Source organism: Nicotiana tabacum, chromosome 7 (genome assembly GCF_000715075.1).
Source record: "Nicotiana tabacum cultivar K326 chromosome 7, ASM71507v2, whole genome shotgun sequence".
NCBI classification, from domain to species: Eukaryota; Viridiplantae; Streptophyta; class Magnoliopsida; order Solanales; family Solanaceae; genus Nicotiana; species Nicotiana tabacum.
Window position 1 is genome coordinate 28,021,087 of NC_134086.1, and position 18,884 is coordinate 28,039,970.

The 18,884-nt window shown below is 35.7% G+C and overlaps 3 protein-coding genes and 1 non-coding gene across 4 annotated transcripts; 2 read left to right on the forward strand and 2 right to left on the reverse strand.

Moving 5' to 3' along the window:
* The first annotated feature begins 218 nt into the window (after positions 1 to 218).
* Positions 219 to 5,563, forward strand: LOC107796310 (uncharacterized). The gene is made up of 7 exons (XM_016619061.2): positions 219 to 1,019; positions 3,228 to 3,297; positions 3,529 to 3,584; positions 3,735 to 3,810; positions 3,947 to 3,983; positions 4,990 to 5,104; positions 5,239 to 5,563. The coding sequence occupies exons 1-7, from the start codon at positions 733 to 735 to the stop codon at positions 5,477 to 5,479; spliced, it is 882 nt and encodes a 293-aa protein (XP_016474547.1). The 5' UTR covers positions 219 to 732; the 3' UTR covers positions 5,480 to 5,563.
* A 391-nt stretch (positions 5,564 to 5,954) lies between these two features.
* On the reverse strand, positions 5,955 to 7,647 carry LOC107796311 (uncharacterized). Its single transcript, XM_016619062.2, has 2 exons — positions 6,959 to 7,647; positions 5,955 to 6,268 (listed from the first exon to the last, which is right to left on the reverse strand). Exons 1-2 carry the CDS (start codon positions 7,549 to 7,551, stop codon positions 6,109 to 6,111), a joined length of 753 nt encoding a protein of 250 aa, XP_016474548.1. The 5' UTR covers positions 7,552 to 7,647; the 3' UTR covers positions 5,955 to 6,108.
* Positions 7,648 to 8,861: 1,214 nt separating this feature from the next.
* On the reverse strand, positions 8,862 to 15,349 carry LOC107796312 (glutamyl-tRNA(Gln) amidotransferase subunit B, chloroplastic/mitochondrial). The gene is made up of 10 exons (XM_075257022.1): positions 15,275 to 15,349; positions 15,115 to 15,190; positions 14,197 to 14,851; positions 13,691 to 13,899; positions 12,776 to 12,916; positions 12,472 to 12,675; positions 11,717 to 11,914; positions 10,808 to 10,876; positions 9,473 to 9,589; positions 8,862 to 9,391 (listed from the first exon to the last, which is right to left on the reverse strand). The coding sequence occupies exons 3-10, from the start codon at positions 14,822 to 14,824 to the stop codon at positions 9,311 to 9,313; spliced, it is 1,647 nt and encodes a 548-aa protein (XP_075113123.1). The 5' UTR covers positions 14,825 to 14,851; positions 15,115 to 15,190; positions 15,275 to 15,349; the 3' UTR covers positions 8,862 to 9,310.
* A 66-nt stretch (positions 15,350 to 15,415) lies between these two features.
* TRNAS-AGA (transfer RNA serine (anticodon AGA)) lies at positions 15,416 to 15,497 on the forward strand. The gene has a single exon. It is a non-coding gene; the product is annotated as a tRNA-Ser (tRNA).
* Positions 15,498 to 18,884: the final 3,387 nt, after the last annotated feature.

Here is an 18,884-nt window from a genome sequence, read left to right on the forward strand (position 1 = left end):
CAATAAAGTAATTTTTATTATATAATAATAAAAGAAGCTAAATTTTTATGTGAAACATAAGGTTCTTTCTTAAAAGTGGTCCCTTGCTGTTTTAACATGTAATTTTTTATTTGTCCACGACCTACTGTATATTATAATAAGGTATTATGTCTTTACCTTTACTTTTACATTTATTTTAGAGGAAGATTATAAGAAGTAATGTCTATAAATAAAAAAATCAAGAAAAACTAAAAGTAGATTAGACTTACTGTTTGGAACCCTGATTAGGAGTGTAAACAGCGAGATTATAAAATTTACACTTAAAGGTAGAAGCTTCGCTCAAGAAGAAATTGTTCAACCATTAGAAACCCTTTCTCAAGTTTTCCAAAAGGGGCTTTTTGCTCTGTCAAAAGGAGGAAGGAGGGAAAATTTTGTGGGAAAAGTTGGGGGAAAACAGAAGTCACGTGAGAATACAAGAATCTCTCAAATATAAACGGAAAATTTAACAGAAAAATATTTTTGGTCAACTTTTGGGAAACTTGAAGGATGTTTAAGTATTATAAGGATGCAGTGAAAGTTAGGGCGAAACAAGATAGATGATTTTTGTCAAATTCTCTAATCTTTACTTTCGTTTTCCTGAACTAAACAAAGCTTTCTTTTGGATCTTTCGTCTCCTTCGCAATTTCATTTCATAAAATTTCCCAAAATTTTCTTTGCTAAAAGAGCTAGGACTCAACTCTGCAAAACCCCCAAATGGACGAGGTGGTGGAGGAAGTAGAAAAAGTGAAAAAAGATTTTGAAGAAACATACAAACAGACACAACAACACATCAATTCCATTCAGGAATATGGCAAATCGACGAGATTAATTTCAGAAGAGAAAAGTTCACTCCCAAGATTGAATGGTGTAGCTCAAGATGGGATGAATTTGCTTCAATCACTCCAATTCAAGCTTGATCTCTTAGCCCCACAACTCCCTTTTGATGATCAAGTTGTAAAAACTCAGTCTTTGGCTCAATCTTGGAAAACCCAAATCCAAAGGTAGCTTTTTAAGCCTTATTTTTGTTTTTTGTTTCGTTTTGTTTTGTTTTAGATACAATGATACTGTGTAGAAGAGTATATTCTCAATATCCAGTTTGCCCTATTTAGAACTGTTTCATTCCAATACTGTGTGTAAAAGTAATGTGAAGGAATTCAGCAATGTGGGGTTTCAAAGTTGATTAGGAAACGGGGATTGTTAAGTTTTCTTGTTTTCATATGATCAAGTTGAAATGTTTCAATTTTTGGCACAATTTTGGAAACTCAAATCGTAATGTGGCTATAAAGTAAACACTTCATACATTTGTTCCTGATAGATGCTATGATACCGTGTAGAAAAGGTAGCAGATATCCAGTGGAATAGTCGAGGTGCGCCCAAGCTGGCCCCAACACCACCATCATTAAATACAAAAAAAAGGAGTATTCGGGTGTGGCTGTATGTATTTATTCCGCACTATTTGGATTTTTGGTGTGGCTGTATGTATTTATTCCGCACTATTTGGATTTTTCATTCCAATACTAGAAAAGTAATGTGAGGAAGTCGGAGATTTTGGGTGTGAGAGGTTGGTTCGGAATAGGAAAGATTTTGATTTGTCTTGTTTTTTGGTTTTTAGATAATGAGTCGGGTGATCATTACTTGGTAATACAATGTGGAACTTGACAAAATGTGGGTGTGCTTGTTTGGAAGACTGATTTAACTAAATTGGGTTTTTGGTATTAACTTAGTTGTGACAATATAATGGAAGAATTGATATCCAGAAAGATGGTATTGTCCGAAGTCTGTTTTTTCAACTGTGAATCAGTGTTATCAAAGACGCGCTAAAGCCCTGGAGCGAGGCTCAAAATATGTTGAGCGCTTCGCCTCACTTAACGGGCACTGTAGGTGTTGTCATCAAGGCTCTAAGGCATACCTTTCCTTGCTAACAGGCGTAATCCGGAAGAGGCGACACTAAATAATTGATATTTCATTTTATCATAAATTTTCTTCAATTTCTTTGTCCATATATTTGGTATTCATGCTTATAGATATTAGTCTTAGACTACACATACATATTTATAGTTTTTCTGCATTTGCGCCTGTCTTCATTAAAGCCCACACTTTATTTGCGCTTTGCGCTTAAAGCCCCAACAGACCTTAGAGATTTTTTGCGCTTTTCGCCTTTGATAACCCTGCTGTTAATATGACTTGGTGCATGACCCAAAAGAGAAGGTCCGGAGGAAACCTATTTACCCTTTACTTTAGAGTTGCTAGTTGCTAGATTTTTTTAGGTAATTGAAGAGGGAAATTATTTTGGCTGCTAGGTTACAAAACCCAGTATACTTGCCAAGGCTGCCTTATAAGAATCATATGCTACATTTACGTTTTGTACGTTATACTTGCCTGTTTGATAGTTAACTTTAAAGAAGAAAGATGCCATATCTTAATATGGGTGTGAATGCTAGGCTTCTAAGAGCCAACATATCCATAATCCATAAGACATATCATAAAAGTGTGAATATTAAGATAGATGTGCAGTAATACAAGATTCGATAAAATGAGAAATTATCACATACAAATAAAGTATGCAAGTAGCACACATATAGGATGAAATAAGAGAGGTTGTGCTATCTCTGAATTTACAGTCCGTAAGTGCGACATTATGGTGATTGATGTTGCCAAAAAGGATAGGTAGATCCAAAATCACATGCAGGCAAGGTGCGTGGAAAGACCTACAATCTCTTAGAATAATTTAGCTAACAACAAAAAAATCGAAGTAAAGGAACCATATATGTGATGCTAAAAAAACTAGTTGGTAATTATGTCTTAGCTATTGTTCATTATACTTGCATTAAGTCTGAATATAGATAGATATTGGAATGAAATGGGTTCTAAGCGAAATTAACATAGAGGATTCATACAACCAACCCCAACTAGTTTGGGATCGAGAAATAGTTGTTTGTTGTCCTCTTGAAAAAGCTCCATTCCAGGAGATAAGGAATCAATAATATATGCTTTTTTGGAAAAATTGTTTTGTTCATTATTTGTACGTTTCTTTGAGTATCATGTTTTGTGTAAGGTTCGGGCTCTCCATGAGTTTGTTACACGGGATGTATTATCTCTTTACGCACTAACCGTGATCACGGTGTACTATTTTCACTTTTACATGTATGAAATCAGTTAGTACTATATGCTTTCCTCTTCCTTCATGACCTTTTAAATGTCTGTTTCAGCTTGAGGTTGAGTTTAAGAAACGCTAATTTACAAGCAAAGGCAAACATGAGGAAAGCTGCTCAAGAAGAGGTAATTTGTTTATTTGTGTAGAGATTCCATTTAGCATGCCAGAATTATTAATTTCCGAAACATCCTGCAATTTATCCTTCTTTCTGACTGATGTTCACAAAAGATATCGCTCTGTCATCTTCGTGGATATGATGTCAAACACATAAAAACTTATCACCTGCAATTTCTCCTCTTTTGACCCTGATACTTACAAAAGATGTCATGCTGACATCTGCCTTCGTATGATGTCAGAGGGAGCTTCTGTTGGGAGGTGGAGAAGAATCTACAGTTCGCAGGCGAAATCTACAGTATGTGGTGCTTTTTAAGTTGTTATACTGCCGTGGTTATATCTTCTTTAAAAATTCACGCAGCTGCGCTTTTGTGGGGAAGAAGTATCAAAATGTTTCTTTCTGTTGAACTGAGGTGCTATATATCTAAACTATTAATGTATTTTCCAGGACAAAAGCTGGAATGACATCTGCATCTGAAAGCATCACGGAGAGCCTACGCCGCACTCGCCAACTTATGGTTCAGGTTATTGCCATCTTTCTTCTATTTTCATCTGCATGGTTTTAAGTCCTATTTTCTTCTTGCTCATGTAATTTTTTTTTTGAGCTTTGTATGTTGCATAACACTGCTTGTTCTCTTGTCGTTTATATTATGTTTACAGGAGGTTGAAAGAAGTGCAAGCACTCTAATGACAGTTGGTAAGTAACTTTCCATGTTTTGTGAATGACATTCACTCTTGGCATGATATTTCTTTAATCTTTATTATCAGTTTACTTTATGTTGCTTCAGATGGCGTTGTGCTATTCTCCCTAGTTCTTTTGCTATTTATTGAGTCGTTCATAAAAAGATTTTGATTTCACGATGGATGGTTAAGAAAAAGTTCATATTTAGATGAAAGGTTTTTTCTCCTTCCCTTTTTCCTTTTTTCTTTTTGAAGGGGATATAAGATATTTCTTTAAGGATGGTGATATATTGACAGAAGCATCAAAGAACTGCAGTTTTGCTTGCCATGCAACAAAAATAACGGGGCCTCTTTCTGCACAAATATTAGGAAGTGTGTCAAACATTCTATAGGATGAATAAGTTTGTAATTGCAGCGAAAACAAATTCGGGTTGACAAGTTTCCTGCTTGCTTCTGAATAGATTCTACTTCTGTTACTTTTGATTATGCTTCTGAAGTAATGTGGAAAATAAACGTCATAAACCTCAATTTCAGATATATGCCATTTTTTTTGGTTAATCAAAGCTCAACTTAGAGCTAGGTCTTGTTGTATTATTTGACTGATCACCCAGGTTATGTACTAGGTTAAGTGCACTTAAATATGTTTACCTCACTGTAAAAGTAGCCTTATAAATAAACACCATCTGCAGCGTAAAAGCTTAATGGGTGTAAGGAAAAAGGTTACAAGAACTTGACCAGAAAATACATTGATGTTATTCTCTACATGGCTCAATGGATCTGTCCCATCCAATGTGGTATGCTGTACATGAATCGGTTTGGTTTCTTTGATGAGGCGTGTTCAAGAGATACACCTCTTGAAAGATGATGACAACAACATGGTTACTTTTATAATACCTGCATTTACTATCTAATGTGATGAGTCTGGTGACTGGCTCTATGACTTTTGGACCGTATTCTTCATATCCTGAATGTGGAATGTAAGTTGAGACTAGATGACAATGTACACGGTCTGGATACTGCAGATGAATCAACAGGGGTATTAACGAAAGCTGAGAGTGAATACAAAGGCCACCGCTCCTTGCTAACACGAACGCGGAGCCTTCTGTCCACAATGCAACGGCAGGACGTTCTGGACAGGTATAAAATAACGTTGACCTTTCTTTGTGATTCTACTGTCAATTTTGTTGTATCCTACTTTCTCCCTGTTTGTTAGTACGTTGTTTAAAAGTGTATTTAACCTTTATTGCAACATAACACAAATCTGTGAGCAGGGTGATACTGGTTGTTGGATTTATTATTTTCTCCTTGGCTGTTCTTTATGTGGTTTCAAAGCGTATTGGCCTGCTCAAGTTGCAGCGTAAGCTCATTGAAGCTGTGAAGACTGGTACAGCTGGACAGGTGGAGATAGTACCCAGAGTCGGTAGAGAAGGTGCAAATGTTGCTCAGGTTCAGATGAATCCCGTACCCGAGTTAAATGTACCCTTAGAACAAGCAATGCATGATGAACTTTGAATTCTCTTTAGTTTTGTACATTTTCTTTGTTACATGCAATTTCATCTATGAAGCTCCGTTTCTTGGTACAACATTTCAATAACATAGTTTTGTGTTCTTTTGTTATTTCTATTATTCACAGCTTGCCTTGGTCCCTTCATCTTTGGTCTTTTTACTCCGTTGGTTATATGTTTTTGATCTTGGTATTGTAGACACGGATAAACAATATATGCCCAGTAAGAGAATGTATGTACAATCTTGTTGTGTTCTTGCACTTGAGCATAGCATTTAGTGGCGAAGGCTGGTTGCGAGGCAGCAACCTCACAAAGTTTTGAAGCCCCTTGATCACTGAGATACACTTTTAAGCTATGTCAAGGAGATTCAACATATAATGTATAGATACAGTAATTTTCCGGCGAAGGAGATTCTGTTGAACCCCCTTCCGCCCCCCTAAATCCGCCTCTGATAGCATAAGTCTTCCCAATGACAAACAGAATGAAATGACATCTATTTTCTATTTCAACTCCAGAATTGACATAGCAATACTCTTTGTAGATAACCAAATAAAATTGAGAAGGATGTGGAGTTCGAGCCATTTATAAGTGGAAAAAGGAAAATGAAGAAACTATTTTATACATGTATATTTAAGATTATGCTAAGAGCCAGAAATTTCTATGAGTTTTGGTGTTGAGAAGATATCCTGCAGTTTGGCCTTTCCTTTGAACTGCAACACAGGTGCATTTGCTGTTCTCAATCAAATAGTCTGCCATATCCAGCCCCAGCCCTCTTAGCGATACACTTCGTCTTGGCCTAGCCACACAAATGCAAAACAATTTACACCTATTAAAAGAATGGGGAAATAAAAGAAACTTTTTTTGTGTGTGTGTGGTGGGGGTGGGGTGGGGGGGAGGGGGTTCTAAGATGCATGTCTTGTTAAGCCATTGCTTTATTGCTTTTTTAATAATCGAGAAATCCCCGAAGCTAGTGGCGCGTGGTTTGAAAAGTTAGTGGATAATGAGTCCGTCCTTCTATCCTTCTCTTATTGTCGGATCTTTTTTTTGTGACATGCGCCTAATCTACACGTCACAACATCGCGCTCTTACATTAGACCAAAACCCGGGGCACCTTTCCTTTATTACTTAACATTACCATATCTTGTACTCCCTCCATTACAATTTAAATGAGCTAGTTTGACTCGGTACAGAGTTTAAGAAAAAAAAAAGGAAGACTTTTGAAACTTGTAGTTTTAAAAGCTTAAGGGGTAAAAGCTTTATGCGGCCATGATATTTGTGTGGTTATAAAAGCTTCTCATTAAGGGTAAAATGAGTAAAATAAAATGTTTAAAGTTGAATTATTTTTAAATTTAGAAATGTGTCATTTATTTTGGAACAGACTAAAAAGGAAAGTACCTCATCTAATTTGAAACGGAGGGAGTATTTATTATAGTTCTTGTAATTCTCATTTTGAATTAGCTAATGTGTGGAAGGATTACAAACTCACCGAAGTATTACGTTAGAAAGACTCCTTCTTTGACCTATAACAAGGACATCAATACCAAGGGATGCAGCTTTAGCAAGAATGATAGAAGCCTTTTCCTTGGCATTGCCATCCATTTCCACCGTCTCTGTACAAACCTTTATTTTAGGTTGTGCAGCCTCACATGCATGTTTCATTGTCCCAAGAAAATCCATATATCCCTTTCCTCCACACTCTCTGACACCACCGTCTTCCGCCACATTGGAGGGCGTGGATGACGACGGTGGTGATGCAGAGGATGCTAGTGATTTCTTAAAGAAAGCACCGAGTGGATTATTGTGTACGCCTCTTCCTTCTTCAGATTGAGAGGATAAAGAGGTCGTGGACGTGGACGAGGATGTAGCTGAGTTTGGCAATGGCTTCTTGATGAAAGAACCAAGGAGATTCCTCCATGCATTAGGGTTACCAACATGCAAAAGAATCAACGTGTCATTTTCCGCGACTGCATGGGACAGCGCGTATTGAAGAGCGGCTGCTGATTCACGAGTTGGATCGGCTACCACCATTACTTTTCGTGTTGAGTTCTTCCCATCTGCCATAATATGGTCTCTGGCCATTAGTTACCACCGCAACCGCGAACCGCCCCCTCCACCACCACCACCAACGTTGGTCCTCTCCTAATGATAAAACCAGGGCTTGTGGGAATGGTAGAGGAGCGGTAAACAAGGAAGAAAACAAGAATATGAAGCTGTCATCTTTTTAGGCTTCTCGTATATATATGATACCCATGTATATATGTTAAAAAGGGTAGTTTCTTATACAAAAAAATTGTGATTCCTAAACTTAATGCCATTCTTACTGTTTGCAAAAGCCATTAGAAAGACCAAATGAATGTCGACCTCTCGTGTTGAAAGGGTAACAAACTTTTGACCTTCTATGTTCTCCATATATACATATGATATTATATACTCCCTCCGTTCCAATTTATGTGAACCTGTTTGACTGGGCACGGTGTTTAAGAAAAAATGAAGACTTTTGGAATTTGTGGTCCTAGACAAGTCAAAAAGGGGCTCAGAGTATTTGTGTGGTTATAAAAGCTTCTCATTAAGGGTATAATTGTAAGTTTAAGCAAAATTATTACCAAATTTGGAAAGGGGTCATTCTTTTTGGAACAGACCAAAAAGGAAATAGGTTCACAACAACTGGAACAGAGTGAGTATATATATATATATATATATATATATATATATATATATATATATATATACATACATACATACATAGAGAACATAGATAAAAGGAAAAATATGTAATTATATTATTGATAGATAATATTTCACAATGTATTAGATGCATCCTACAAGTGACTCCCAATTTTGAAAAGTTAGGTCTTCAAGAATTTTGAAAAGCCTGGCTAGAACCACAGTGCAAATTCTCGGCTATTTGAAGAATTTTGTTACGAAAACGACATTGTATAGCCACTCTTAAAATAATAGCTAAAAAATATATATTTTTTGTATATATATATACATTCTTTGTCATATACAAAAATTGCACAGATTTTATACACTTTCGACTACCGAGGATAAATAGTTTTTGGTGCAGACTAAAAGTGATGTACCCTAATTTTGTTTGCATCTCTTTATCTTAAGCATGTTTTCTTAGAAGCAAATTGGGTTCTCAATATTTTTTTATGCTCATGCATCTAGTATCCGAAATTCATTGGCCAGCTTATATCAACACTCGTATAATAGCTAGGGGCAAGAAGTAGGGGCTGTAAATTCGTTATATAACAGAACAAGACTTACAAACAGTGCCAGCGTAGTAACTGCAAACCTTAACGTTAGCTTCTCAATCCCATTACACTTATTTAAAGGAAAAAAATATCTAGAACAATAGCTTCATCAACAGAAACATGGAAATGACATTGAATCCATAAAAAACTGCATACTTTAATTACACTTGAAGGAAGAGAGTAGCAGCTACAATTGCATTAACAAGTAGCTTATTTCCCCCTGATGATAGTACATAAATCAGAAGCTTGGCAGTTTGAAATTATACCAAAGTTGTACTTAATAAGAACTAGTTCAAAAAAATCTCGAAAGTAATGACCTATCCTATCTCTGCTAAATTTGTCTTCCTCAGTGCTGACGATATGCAAATGATCTAGAAGCACATTTCTGGTCCTTCCACTTCTAATTTGAAATATCAAGATTATGACCAATTAATATGCCGCTTCTTCATCAGTACCCAATCACAGCGTATGGAACATGAGCAATGTGATAAGAGATGGAAGCAAAGGTCTAGTACTGCATATATTGACCAGGAAAAGAAAGAACTAAATAGAGTTCGTACGGGATCAGACAGAAGCCAACTTCAGCTTGTGGCATTTAATTTTTCCAATAGGATTTTGTTCAAAAGTTTTGGATTTGCTTTGCCTTTAGATTCCTTCATCACCTAGTGATCACCAATGTGAAAAATATTAGACAGCTTGATGTCAAAACAATAAATTTCAAGTAGAACTAAAGGAAAACATACCTGGCCAGCAAAAAAACCTTGCAATTTAGTTTTACCACCACGGTATTGTTCTAGCTGCTTTGGATTATCCGCAATCACCTTATCTACCAGTTTCTCTATCTCCGCAGTGTCAACAATCTGTTATTTTCCAAAAAAAATGGAAACTTACATGAGATTCCTTTCATAACGTACATGCTTCAATTATTTAACTGGTTTCCAATTGCCAGTCATGTAAATTGACAACAACAAACACTTCCTTAGATCAAATAACTTCAAAAACAATACCACAAGGACAGTCAGTCTGAGTTATAGATAGTTCATCTTCGGTCAAGATTTGTTTCCAGAAACAATAGCTCATGGTAGAAATCCGTATTCGAGGCAGTGTAATCGGAAAACATATACACACAGCTCGACACACTTCAGAAAATAATTTTGGGAAGTTTTAAGAGTGAACTGTATGCTATTTAAAGTAGATTTTCTGCGACCTTCTTAGATCAGGCTAACGGAATAATGCTGAGGCTTTTACCAAGCTGGGCACAATAATAATCTAGCAGTCAGTTTTTTCTTTTTTCGGTTGCTCTGATGGTAAGCAACCTCCACTTCCAACCAAGAGGTTGTGAGTTCGAGTCTCCCCAAGAGCAAGGTGGGAAGTTCTTGGAGGGAAGGATGCCGGGGGTCTATTTGGAAACAGCCTCTCTACCTCAGGGTAGGGGTTAGGTCTGCGTACACACTACCCTCCCCAGACCCCACTAAGTGGGATTATACTGGGTTGTTGTTGTTGTTGTTGTTGTTGGTAAAACCGGCAGTCTTCTGTGATTTTCTGAACCTCGTAAGTTAACAAACATTTTCTAAACCAAACTGGCATTTTCTGAAACTCACTTTTTTCTGATAAGGTTCGTGAAACTCTACCCCGAGGGAGTAGTTAAAGCTTATAGCACAATAATACCAAAATTTTCATCTACAAGTTGTAATAAATAGGGTTCTGTTATGTGAATTGTGAATCCCTGGAATAACATTAAGCATCAAACTAATTTGCATAGTCTTCTAGCAATCTGAAGTTCATTGGCTAGGTGTCTATTTGGGGTGTATATTCCTCCTCAAGTATTTTCAGCTATAATTGTTTCATGATCAGCTTCCTCTTTTTAGCCAGGTAATATGGCCTATCATTTTAACTCTACCAATCAGAATGAGGAAAACAACAAGTAGTCATTGATGAACGGTGATAGTTATATGGTTTAGAAATTTAAAAGATAATTTAAAAGCTCTTCAACAGAACAACAAATCATTTGATTGTATATATTGAATTGAGACAAGAGGAATAAGCTAGAGTCCTCGCAATAATGCAAGCCAACTTGCCTGAACCAAATCCTTTTCTTTTATCAGTCCCTTGACAGTTCCACCCTTGGCCATTAGCTCAAATAGAATCTGTAAAATTCAATGATAACTGATCATTCAGAAACATATAAAATGAACAGCGTGGATCCAAGTAAAACCAGTGAAGAAAGCGGTCCATTGGCATATTATGCATTTATAGAGAATGCTACTGATAATGCACAAGTGATTCTTCCTCTTCCTTCTATGCAGACATTAACAAGTTTTTCGAAATAACTTTCATGAAATTAGTTATACCGACGCTCAAACAATCGTTAATGATTATCTTTATTTGATAAAGAAACAATAGTTAATGATTATCACAATGAATATAAAGGGTCACATTGCTTCCATCACAGAGACTCCTTTAATAGGCCTCCATAGCATATCTCGTCACTAATTACCGTCTGAAAAGGGTATATGCTTAATTCCTGATATATGTTCCATCTTTAACTACCCTGTTTCTAATATGTCACAATTAGAAGCACTGACACAGAAAAGAAACAGCACATCAATTCCTGGCTACTCAAAGGCAACTTGAATATTTTATTTTTCTGGAGAAGGTAAAGTTAGGAAACTGGAATCAATTGAAAGGCCTGTGATTCGCAGAAAAAATCAGGAAAGTGGTCGTTAACTTGTGACTGGATAAACCCCCAATCTTGCGCACCCAAAATATTAGATATGGTGAGAAAGATCAACTAAAATAAAATTCTAATTAACAAAGTATAGAGTAAACATTAGGCTGCGTACTATAGACCCTTGTAGTCCGGCCCTTCTCCGTTACACTGTGCATAGTGGGAGCTTAGTGCACCGGGCTGCCCTTTTTAGAGTAAACATTAGAAATGATATGTGACTCATAAAAAATTGATATATCAGCATGAAAAATGTAATTACCTCCTTTCCAATCTTTCCACTGATAGTCCCATCTTTAATGGAAGCTATGAGCTCCCCAAGTTCTTGAGGGGTAAGTTTAATCTCATTGATAGTCACTTTTTCATTTTTCATGTATGCAGCAATATCACCCATAATCCAATTGGCAGCAAGCTTTACATCAGCACCTGCTGCAATTGTTGCATCAAAAAATTCTGCAATCTGAAACATTAAATTATTAGTGGATTTTGGACATTTCCAAAAAGAAATAATGGGAAAAGCTGGAAACGAAACATGATTTGAAAGTTAACAGTCCAGGAATTTTAAGAAAGGATGATGAAGTCATCTCATGCTTCAGGACATCCTTGAAAAAAAAACTTAATAGGGAAATCCATGCATGTAAAACTTTAAAGTCCGTGAAAGGATGGACGTGTTCTTGAACAACAGCATCTATCCCTTCACTTCTCTTTTTTTACTTATTCAAGTTTCCACCCTCTCCCCCGGGGTTGGTCTCATTGGGCCATTGGAAGAGAAGGGAAAAGGGAGTAGACATGTCCAAGGACGTACTGCTAAATGGCCTTACGTATACATAAAAGTTAAATAATGCTTCTCGGTAGCTGTTTAAGGATTTAAAACAGAAAACTAAATCTTCAGAAGGAAGCACTTCATGCACAGATTAAGCCCTTACTAAAAAACATCAGCTTGATAGATTATAGCAATGGAGTGCCAACATGTCATAAGGCCAGTATTATCAGAACCAGAAGATGAGCAGCACTTACATTCATGTCATTGGCGAGAAACAAGACATCTTGCATGCTTAGGCCCATGTTCTCGTACCTCCGACGCTTAGCTTCTGGAACTTCAGGCAATGATTTACGGATATTGTCCACATACTCCTCGGTGAGAGTAACTCCAGGAAGATCAGGTTCAGGGAAATAACGATAGTCAGCAAGTCCTTCTTTTTTCCGCATTGTTACTGTTTTCTAGAAGTATGAGAAAGTTAAACATATAAGCTTACCATGGAAAGACTTGAGTAAATTAATCTGACATACTGCAGTAGCATGAAAACTAAATTTAGCATACCTGAGCACCTTCCTCCCATAGACGAGTTTCCTGTACAATTTGATCAACCTGGCCTTGGCTATGTAGAAGCACCTGTCTTGAAATTTCATAATCAATGGCCCTACTCACCGATGAGAAGGAGTTCAAGTTTTTAATTTCCACCTGATGCAAGATGAATTATATCAGTTCAACACATATAATGCTGACTTAATGATCTGCAAATTAAGCTAAACACTTAATGCGGAGAATTTCCAACACATAGAAAAACAACACTAAAAAATTAACGCCAGATGAAGCAAAAACATGATCCATAAGGCAGAAGAATCCATGTTATTGACATGAAAGTTGCAATAATGGGAAAATCGCGGTCACTCTAGCAACAATTACATAGGATAAAGTGGCCATTCTCTTAAAGCCTTGAATGGCATGTAATATGTATTTTGAGGAATTAAGAGAAAACAAGAATTCATTTGCTAAACATCTCTACGGTTTCATGTTTCTCCAGAGAAGGTGGTTTACACTAAATGAAGATGAAATTATGTTCATCCTAATATAAAAGGTCATGTTCACTAAACTTGGCATGTCTCCTGTGGGACCAACCAGAGACCAAGTTTCACATTAGAATGACAAGTAAAGTTCCTTACTAAGTTTAATGCTAAAGCAAGAATTTCATAAATGGCCAAACTGATTTTGCAGCTGTGGCTAAATCAAGTTGTCCATTAAACTGATTATAGAGGAGCATTCTTTGTGGAGCCTATGTTAACTTAAAACACAAAATTAACCTAACTGGTAGAACAAGATCAGACGGAAAAAAACATCCACAAAGGAAAGCAAACTAGAAAGTTTCCAATCTTATGCTGAATCATCCAGCTATCTTAAATCTGTATTTCCTATGCATAATGGAAGCAAAAGAGATGGCAGGTACATCATGCAAACCTTTGTACCAAACTCTAACTGCCCAATAGGACGAACTGAGATATTGACGTCACAGCGAAGTGATCCTTCTTGCATATTCCCGTTACTCACTCCCAGATACCTGACCAACCTTTGCAATTCTGCAGCATATTCTGCGGCTTCAATACCAGTTCTCATATCTGGCTCAGAGACAATTTCTAACAGTGGAACTCCCGCCCTATTTAAGTCAACCTGCAACAGAGAGCCAAATAAATCAACATCCGTCTAAGTATCATAGTGAATCTTGAAACCATCAGGAATACTTTATCAATAGAACAACAAGTATATTAGATCAAATAATCTAACTCCATTCCTGCACATATACAAATAAGTTACCACAATTTGATACAATCATCAATGGAACTTAAACATTACAATGTGAAGCATCGGATAAATGCAAGAATATGCTATCTGAAAGAAAGGGGCAGAAAATAGAAAAAGAAGATGACGAGCACAAGAATGTTTAAATGAGTAAGGAGGAGTTCTTTCCTGCGAGTAACTCCCACCGTTGGTATGAAGCAGCTTCCCTGCATCTTCTTCCATATGCACCCTGGTAACGCCAAACTTTCTATGGCCACCGCCAAACTCAACTGGAAGATCCACATCAAGATATCCGCCGCTAGCAATTGGGATATCAAACTGTGATATTTGATACCCTTTTGGAAGGTCAGGATAAAAGTACTGCTTCCTATCAAACTTGGAACTCAGAGACAGCTTACAATTAAGTGCAAGGCCAACTCTCACTGCACACTCAATCACCTTTGAGTTCAAAACCGGCAATGCGCCAGGCAAACCCATACAAACAGGACAAACACTGGTATTTGGTGGAGAACCATAGTTATAAGGGCAGCTACAAAAGGCCTTAGTAAGAGTAGAAAGTTGAACATGTGTTTCTATGCCTATAACTGCCTCATAGTCTTTCAGAATTTTATCAACTGTTTTGGATTGGTTTTGTGTGGAAACTTTCAATTTGGGCTGTTCCTTTTCTTGGGTTGCAGTTTGTATTTGTGCACTTCTCATACAACAAAACAAAACACCATGTTTTCTTGCAAAATATGAAGATGGGTATAACATAGAAGGATTAAGTTGTATCCCTCTAAGGAATGTCAAAGCCATCTTACCAATAAACACACAAAATTATGCCTGCAAATCATCAAACACATTGTTCAGAAGCTTCAAATTAATTACTAATTTTTCAAGAAAATACCTTGAAGTACATAAAGATTCCAACTTTAAGCTGAGAGAATACCCAGGTTTTATTTTTCAGTCAAAAAGCTTCAGAGCAATAAAATACGTGGTTCAAAAGCTTCAAATTAATACTTTTCTTTGTCAGAAAATGCCTTGAAGTACATAAAGATTGTAACTTTAAGCGAAAATTGATAAAGAAAACTGAAAATAGAGAATACCCAGGTTTTACTTTTCGGTCAAAAAGCTTCAGTGACTGATGAGAGTCACATACACGACATCGTCCAAGATTTTACCCTGCGAAGCTATGAGATATTAAATACAATTGGTTTGAACTGAAGAAAGAACTAGACAAGAATTGGCAGCTTCAATGAGTTGAACCTGAGCATGGCAAAAATTGAAAGACTGAAGAAGTTCGAACACTCGAAAGAGAATTGGTGAAGATAAAGTGAAATCAGAAATCAGTCTTTCATTTTTAATTTAATCGTATAAATCTTAAACTCTCGGGCTTATGAAGATCAAGTGGTCGTGCCGGAGTGGTTATCGGGCATGACTAGAAATCATGTGGGCTTTGCCCGCGCAGGTTCGAATCCTGCCTACCACGTTTTTTGGTTAATTTTGTCATTTTAGTTAATGGCAAACCTTGGTAATATGAGAATAGAAAACGTAATATAAACCATAATTTTAGCTTTGTACAACGTTTTGGAATAAAAGCATGGTTTATTTTCCTCGTATTCTTAGTGAAAGAGGTAACTTGAGGAAATGTTTGGTGAAAATCGAATACAATAAGATAGTAACCATGAAATATGTGAATTTGCACTTCTGATTTCAACAACTCCCTTATGTAAAAAGATGGAAATTGAGCAGTCTATTATGAGGAAATGCAGTTCTTTTATGGTTCAAGTATATTTAATTAAATCATTGAGGATATTTTTCCTATTTGCAAGATGAACTTACTAGTGTACGTATATATATAAGTTTTTGGGTACGCGCGTTACGCATGTAATCCATATTGATGAGTATAAAAAGAATATTGAGTTAGAAAAATAAAATTAAAAATAAAAGTTTACATTATTAAAAAAATTATAAATATGATCCTATTTAGCTCACAAATGATAATTGAATAGGAAAGTTTATAAAATTGCAAAAAGTAAATTTTGTATTCGACTTCCAACCGAGAGTGAGGAAGTGTATTAGATATTTGTCAAGTCCCCGCTGCCATTTTGAGCATTGAAGAGGGACCAAAATGCCTCCCTAATGCTTCCTTTTAGGGAGGCGCACAATGATTTTGATAACAAAAATAAAAAGATAGAATATCTTAAATTTTTTACTGGTAATACAATCATTCATAAAGACATGTATTTTCTAGGAGTTCAAGTTATCTTACTTCGAAATGTTCCTTTAATTTCAACTAATTGAGAAACTTTTAGTATTATATCTTGAAAAAGTTAATGGAACAATCAACGTAAATAGATAGCTCGTGATGCACTGCAGGAATTAAATTTGCATCTCAAAACATGAAACTCATTTTTACCTTTTGCAAAATAGTATGGATTGCTCACCGATAGTTAAATCTCTTGCAATTCTCAAGAAAAATATATTTTTGAATGTTTGACGTTTCTGCTTGGCGTTGGAGCTAAATGCTTTAGCTCGTCTTTTGCTCAATGCTTCTGTAGAAGTAGGGAAACAAAATTAGGAAAAATAATATCACACAATTTCAAATTAAAATTTGAAAATAGAAATAAGAAGAAGAGAAGAAAAGAGTGAGAAATTTCTATCAAAACTTGAACCGAAAATCATCTTGAATGAATGGAATTTAGAAAGAAAATGAGAGCAGTGCAAATGAGTAAGTTGGTGAACAAAATTAGGCAAACAAAATATTCAAAGCAACTCCTCAAATTCTATAAATATTTAATAGCAATAAAGAGAACATTAGTTAATGTAATTATGTTTGCTAATATGTTTTTTCTGTAAACCGATTATGAAATTGTAAAAGCCAGCTCTTAAATGGTGATACATGCATAGAAGGTTAGAAGAAATTAATTTTTGACGAATGAAAGCTAACCAATAAACCAGCAAATGATTCTTATTAGGTCATTATTTAGCAGCAAAAACAAATGGAGTAGAAAATACAAGGGAATTAACGTTTAAACTTTATGGTTTACAAAATAAACAGCAAATTCATGTGCAGTTGTAATTCACCATTTAGTAGGATGCCCAATTAACCACATTATTCATGTAACTGCGCTATTATTTATTAACATTTTATAGGAGGATTCTTTTTAATGGTGAAGGTCAAAGGGCTGTCCTTATTTCAATTTAAATATTATTTTTATTAATTTTCTTAGAATATATCTTTACATCGTTGTACAAATTTATATCTGAAATAATATTATATTGAAGGGTATTACAGTCATTCACTTTTATAAGGTTATTTCGGTCTTTTAAGTTTTAATTTGGGTCTTCATACTTATAATATATATATATAATGAATGTGTGAAAACAACTTTGAACACAGGGGTTTCCTACAATAGAAAGATGAAAAGTGTGGCTCTCATCACATAGGCCGTAGATAGAAACAAAGTCATGGTAGAGATGCCAATCAACCTCCAAAGATATAAATAAAAGTCTAAGGCTGCAACCAAGAAGGAATTCGTGGGAGCAGTAGCGAAGAGAAATTCATACAAGGGAATTGAAAAATATTAGAGCGTCACACCTAGGATTTGATCATCATTTACCACTGTACTACAATAATGTTTTCTTTTGTTGAGGGGAGGGGATTCAACAGTTCATACATAACCAACAAATTTTGCTTTAACGCAGTACAATTTTACAGATTTCGGCCCCTTGGCTCCCTTTAGCTCCGCCACTGACGTAGAGGAAGATCCAACAAAAAGGTGGAGTCACAAATACAAGTTGCGGATGTTTTTATCTCATGCCCCTGAAAATTGATACTTGCTATTTTTTAGTTGAAATTATGCTCGAGTGTCATTCATAGAGTAAATTTCACAAATTATTCATATAACTGTGATTTTTTTTTCCACCAAAGTCATATAACTATGTTATCTCGCATAAAAATTATAAAACTTTCAGTAAATCACAAAAAAAATTATAGTGATGGAATAATACAACTTTTCGGTAGTTTTTCTTATTCCATGTTTTTTTTAATTTTAAGTTTAATAAATAATAATTTTTGTGTGAGTTGGTGAAGTGTGAGAAAACATAATTATTGGACTTGGCGAAAAAAAGTCATAGTTACATAAATGAGATATGAATAATGTTTACAAAAGATGTTGAGCTGTAGTGCAAAGGTTTCTTCTTACCTTAGTACTTTGGAATTGAGGTTTTGTTTTACTGCTAGGCGGCTTTAGGTATCGTCGTTCTTTATTTGTTTCTTACTTGTTTTCAAACATATATATGAACAAGAGCTATTTTGTTGCTCCTTTTGCTATTTTACTAAGCTGTCCAGTGGCGAGAAATAAATAACTTCAATTCTCATATATCACACAAAACGTCCGGCTCTCTGGTGCTATCAGCTCCTACCATATATAATGAGAATTAGTGGCGGACGCACGTGGCGGCGGGTTCAACTGAACCCGCTTTACCAAAAAATAATACTGTGTATATTTATAAATTACGATTAAAGCAATGTAAATTTTTTATAAATATTTTATTTGAACCAAATTGAATTATTTTGCGACTAAAGTTATGTACTTCTAAGATTGAACCCGCTAGCACAAAATCCTTGGTCTCCACTTATGAGAATGGCAAGAGAAAAGTTACTTCATTATATGTCAAATAAGTCTGATGCTTACTCAGTCACGTTTAAGCCCCTTGTTGGGATAAAATAAATAATCCCGCCCAGGAATAATATCCACAGCAAATAATAATAACACAAGAGAGTAACAATGACACCAAATATTTTAGCGGGATAAAATACAATATCCGAGTGTAGCAATATTACCACTATAATATTACAACTCAGTAGTGT

What these genes read in the sequence shown, in the direction of transcription:
- LOC107796312 (XM_075257022.1), bottom strand. Translation starts at nt 14,824, where the DNA reads ATGGCTTTGACATTCCTTAGAGGGATACAACTTAATCCTTCTATGTTA. An exon ending in GTGGAAAGATTGGAAAGGAG is followed by an intron (nt 10,877 to 11,716) that starts GTAATTACATTT and finishes TGAATTTTACAG; the next exon opens with ATTCTATTTGAGCTAATGGC. An exon ending in AAGGTTTTTTTGCTGGCCAG is followed by an intron (nt 9,392 to 9,472) that starts GTATGTTTTCCT and finishes GGTGATCACTAG; the next exon opens with GTGATGAAGGAATCTAAAGG.
- LOC107796310 (XM_016619061.2), top strand. Translation starts at nt 733, where the DNA reads ATGGACGAGGTGGTGGAGGAAGTAGAAAAAGTGAAAAAAGATTTTGAA. An exon ending in TGGAAAACCCAAATCCAAAG is followed by an intron (nt 1,020 to 3,227) that starts GTAGCTTTTTAA and finishes TGTCTGTTTCAG; the next exon opens with CTTGAGGTTGAGTTTAAGAA. An exon ending in CTCGCCAACTTATGGTTCAG is followed by an intron (nt 3,811 to 3,946) that starts GTTATTGCCATC and finishes TTATGTTTACAG; the next exon opens with GAGGTTGAAAGAAGTGCAAG.
- LOC107796311 (XM_016619062.2), bottom strand. Translation starts at nt 7,551, where the DNA reads ATGGCCAGAGACCATATTATGGCAGATGGGAAGAACTCAACACGAAAA. An exon ending in CTTTCTAACGTAATACTTCG is followed by an intron (nt 6,269 to 6,958) that starts GTGAGTTTGTAA and finishes TTGTGTGGCTAG; the next exon opens with GCCAAGACGAAGTGTATCGC.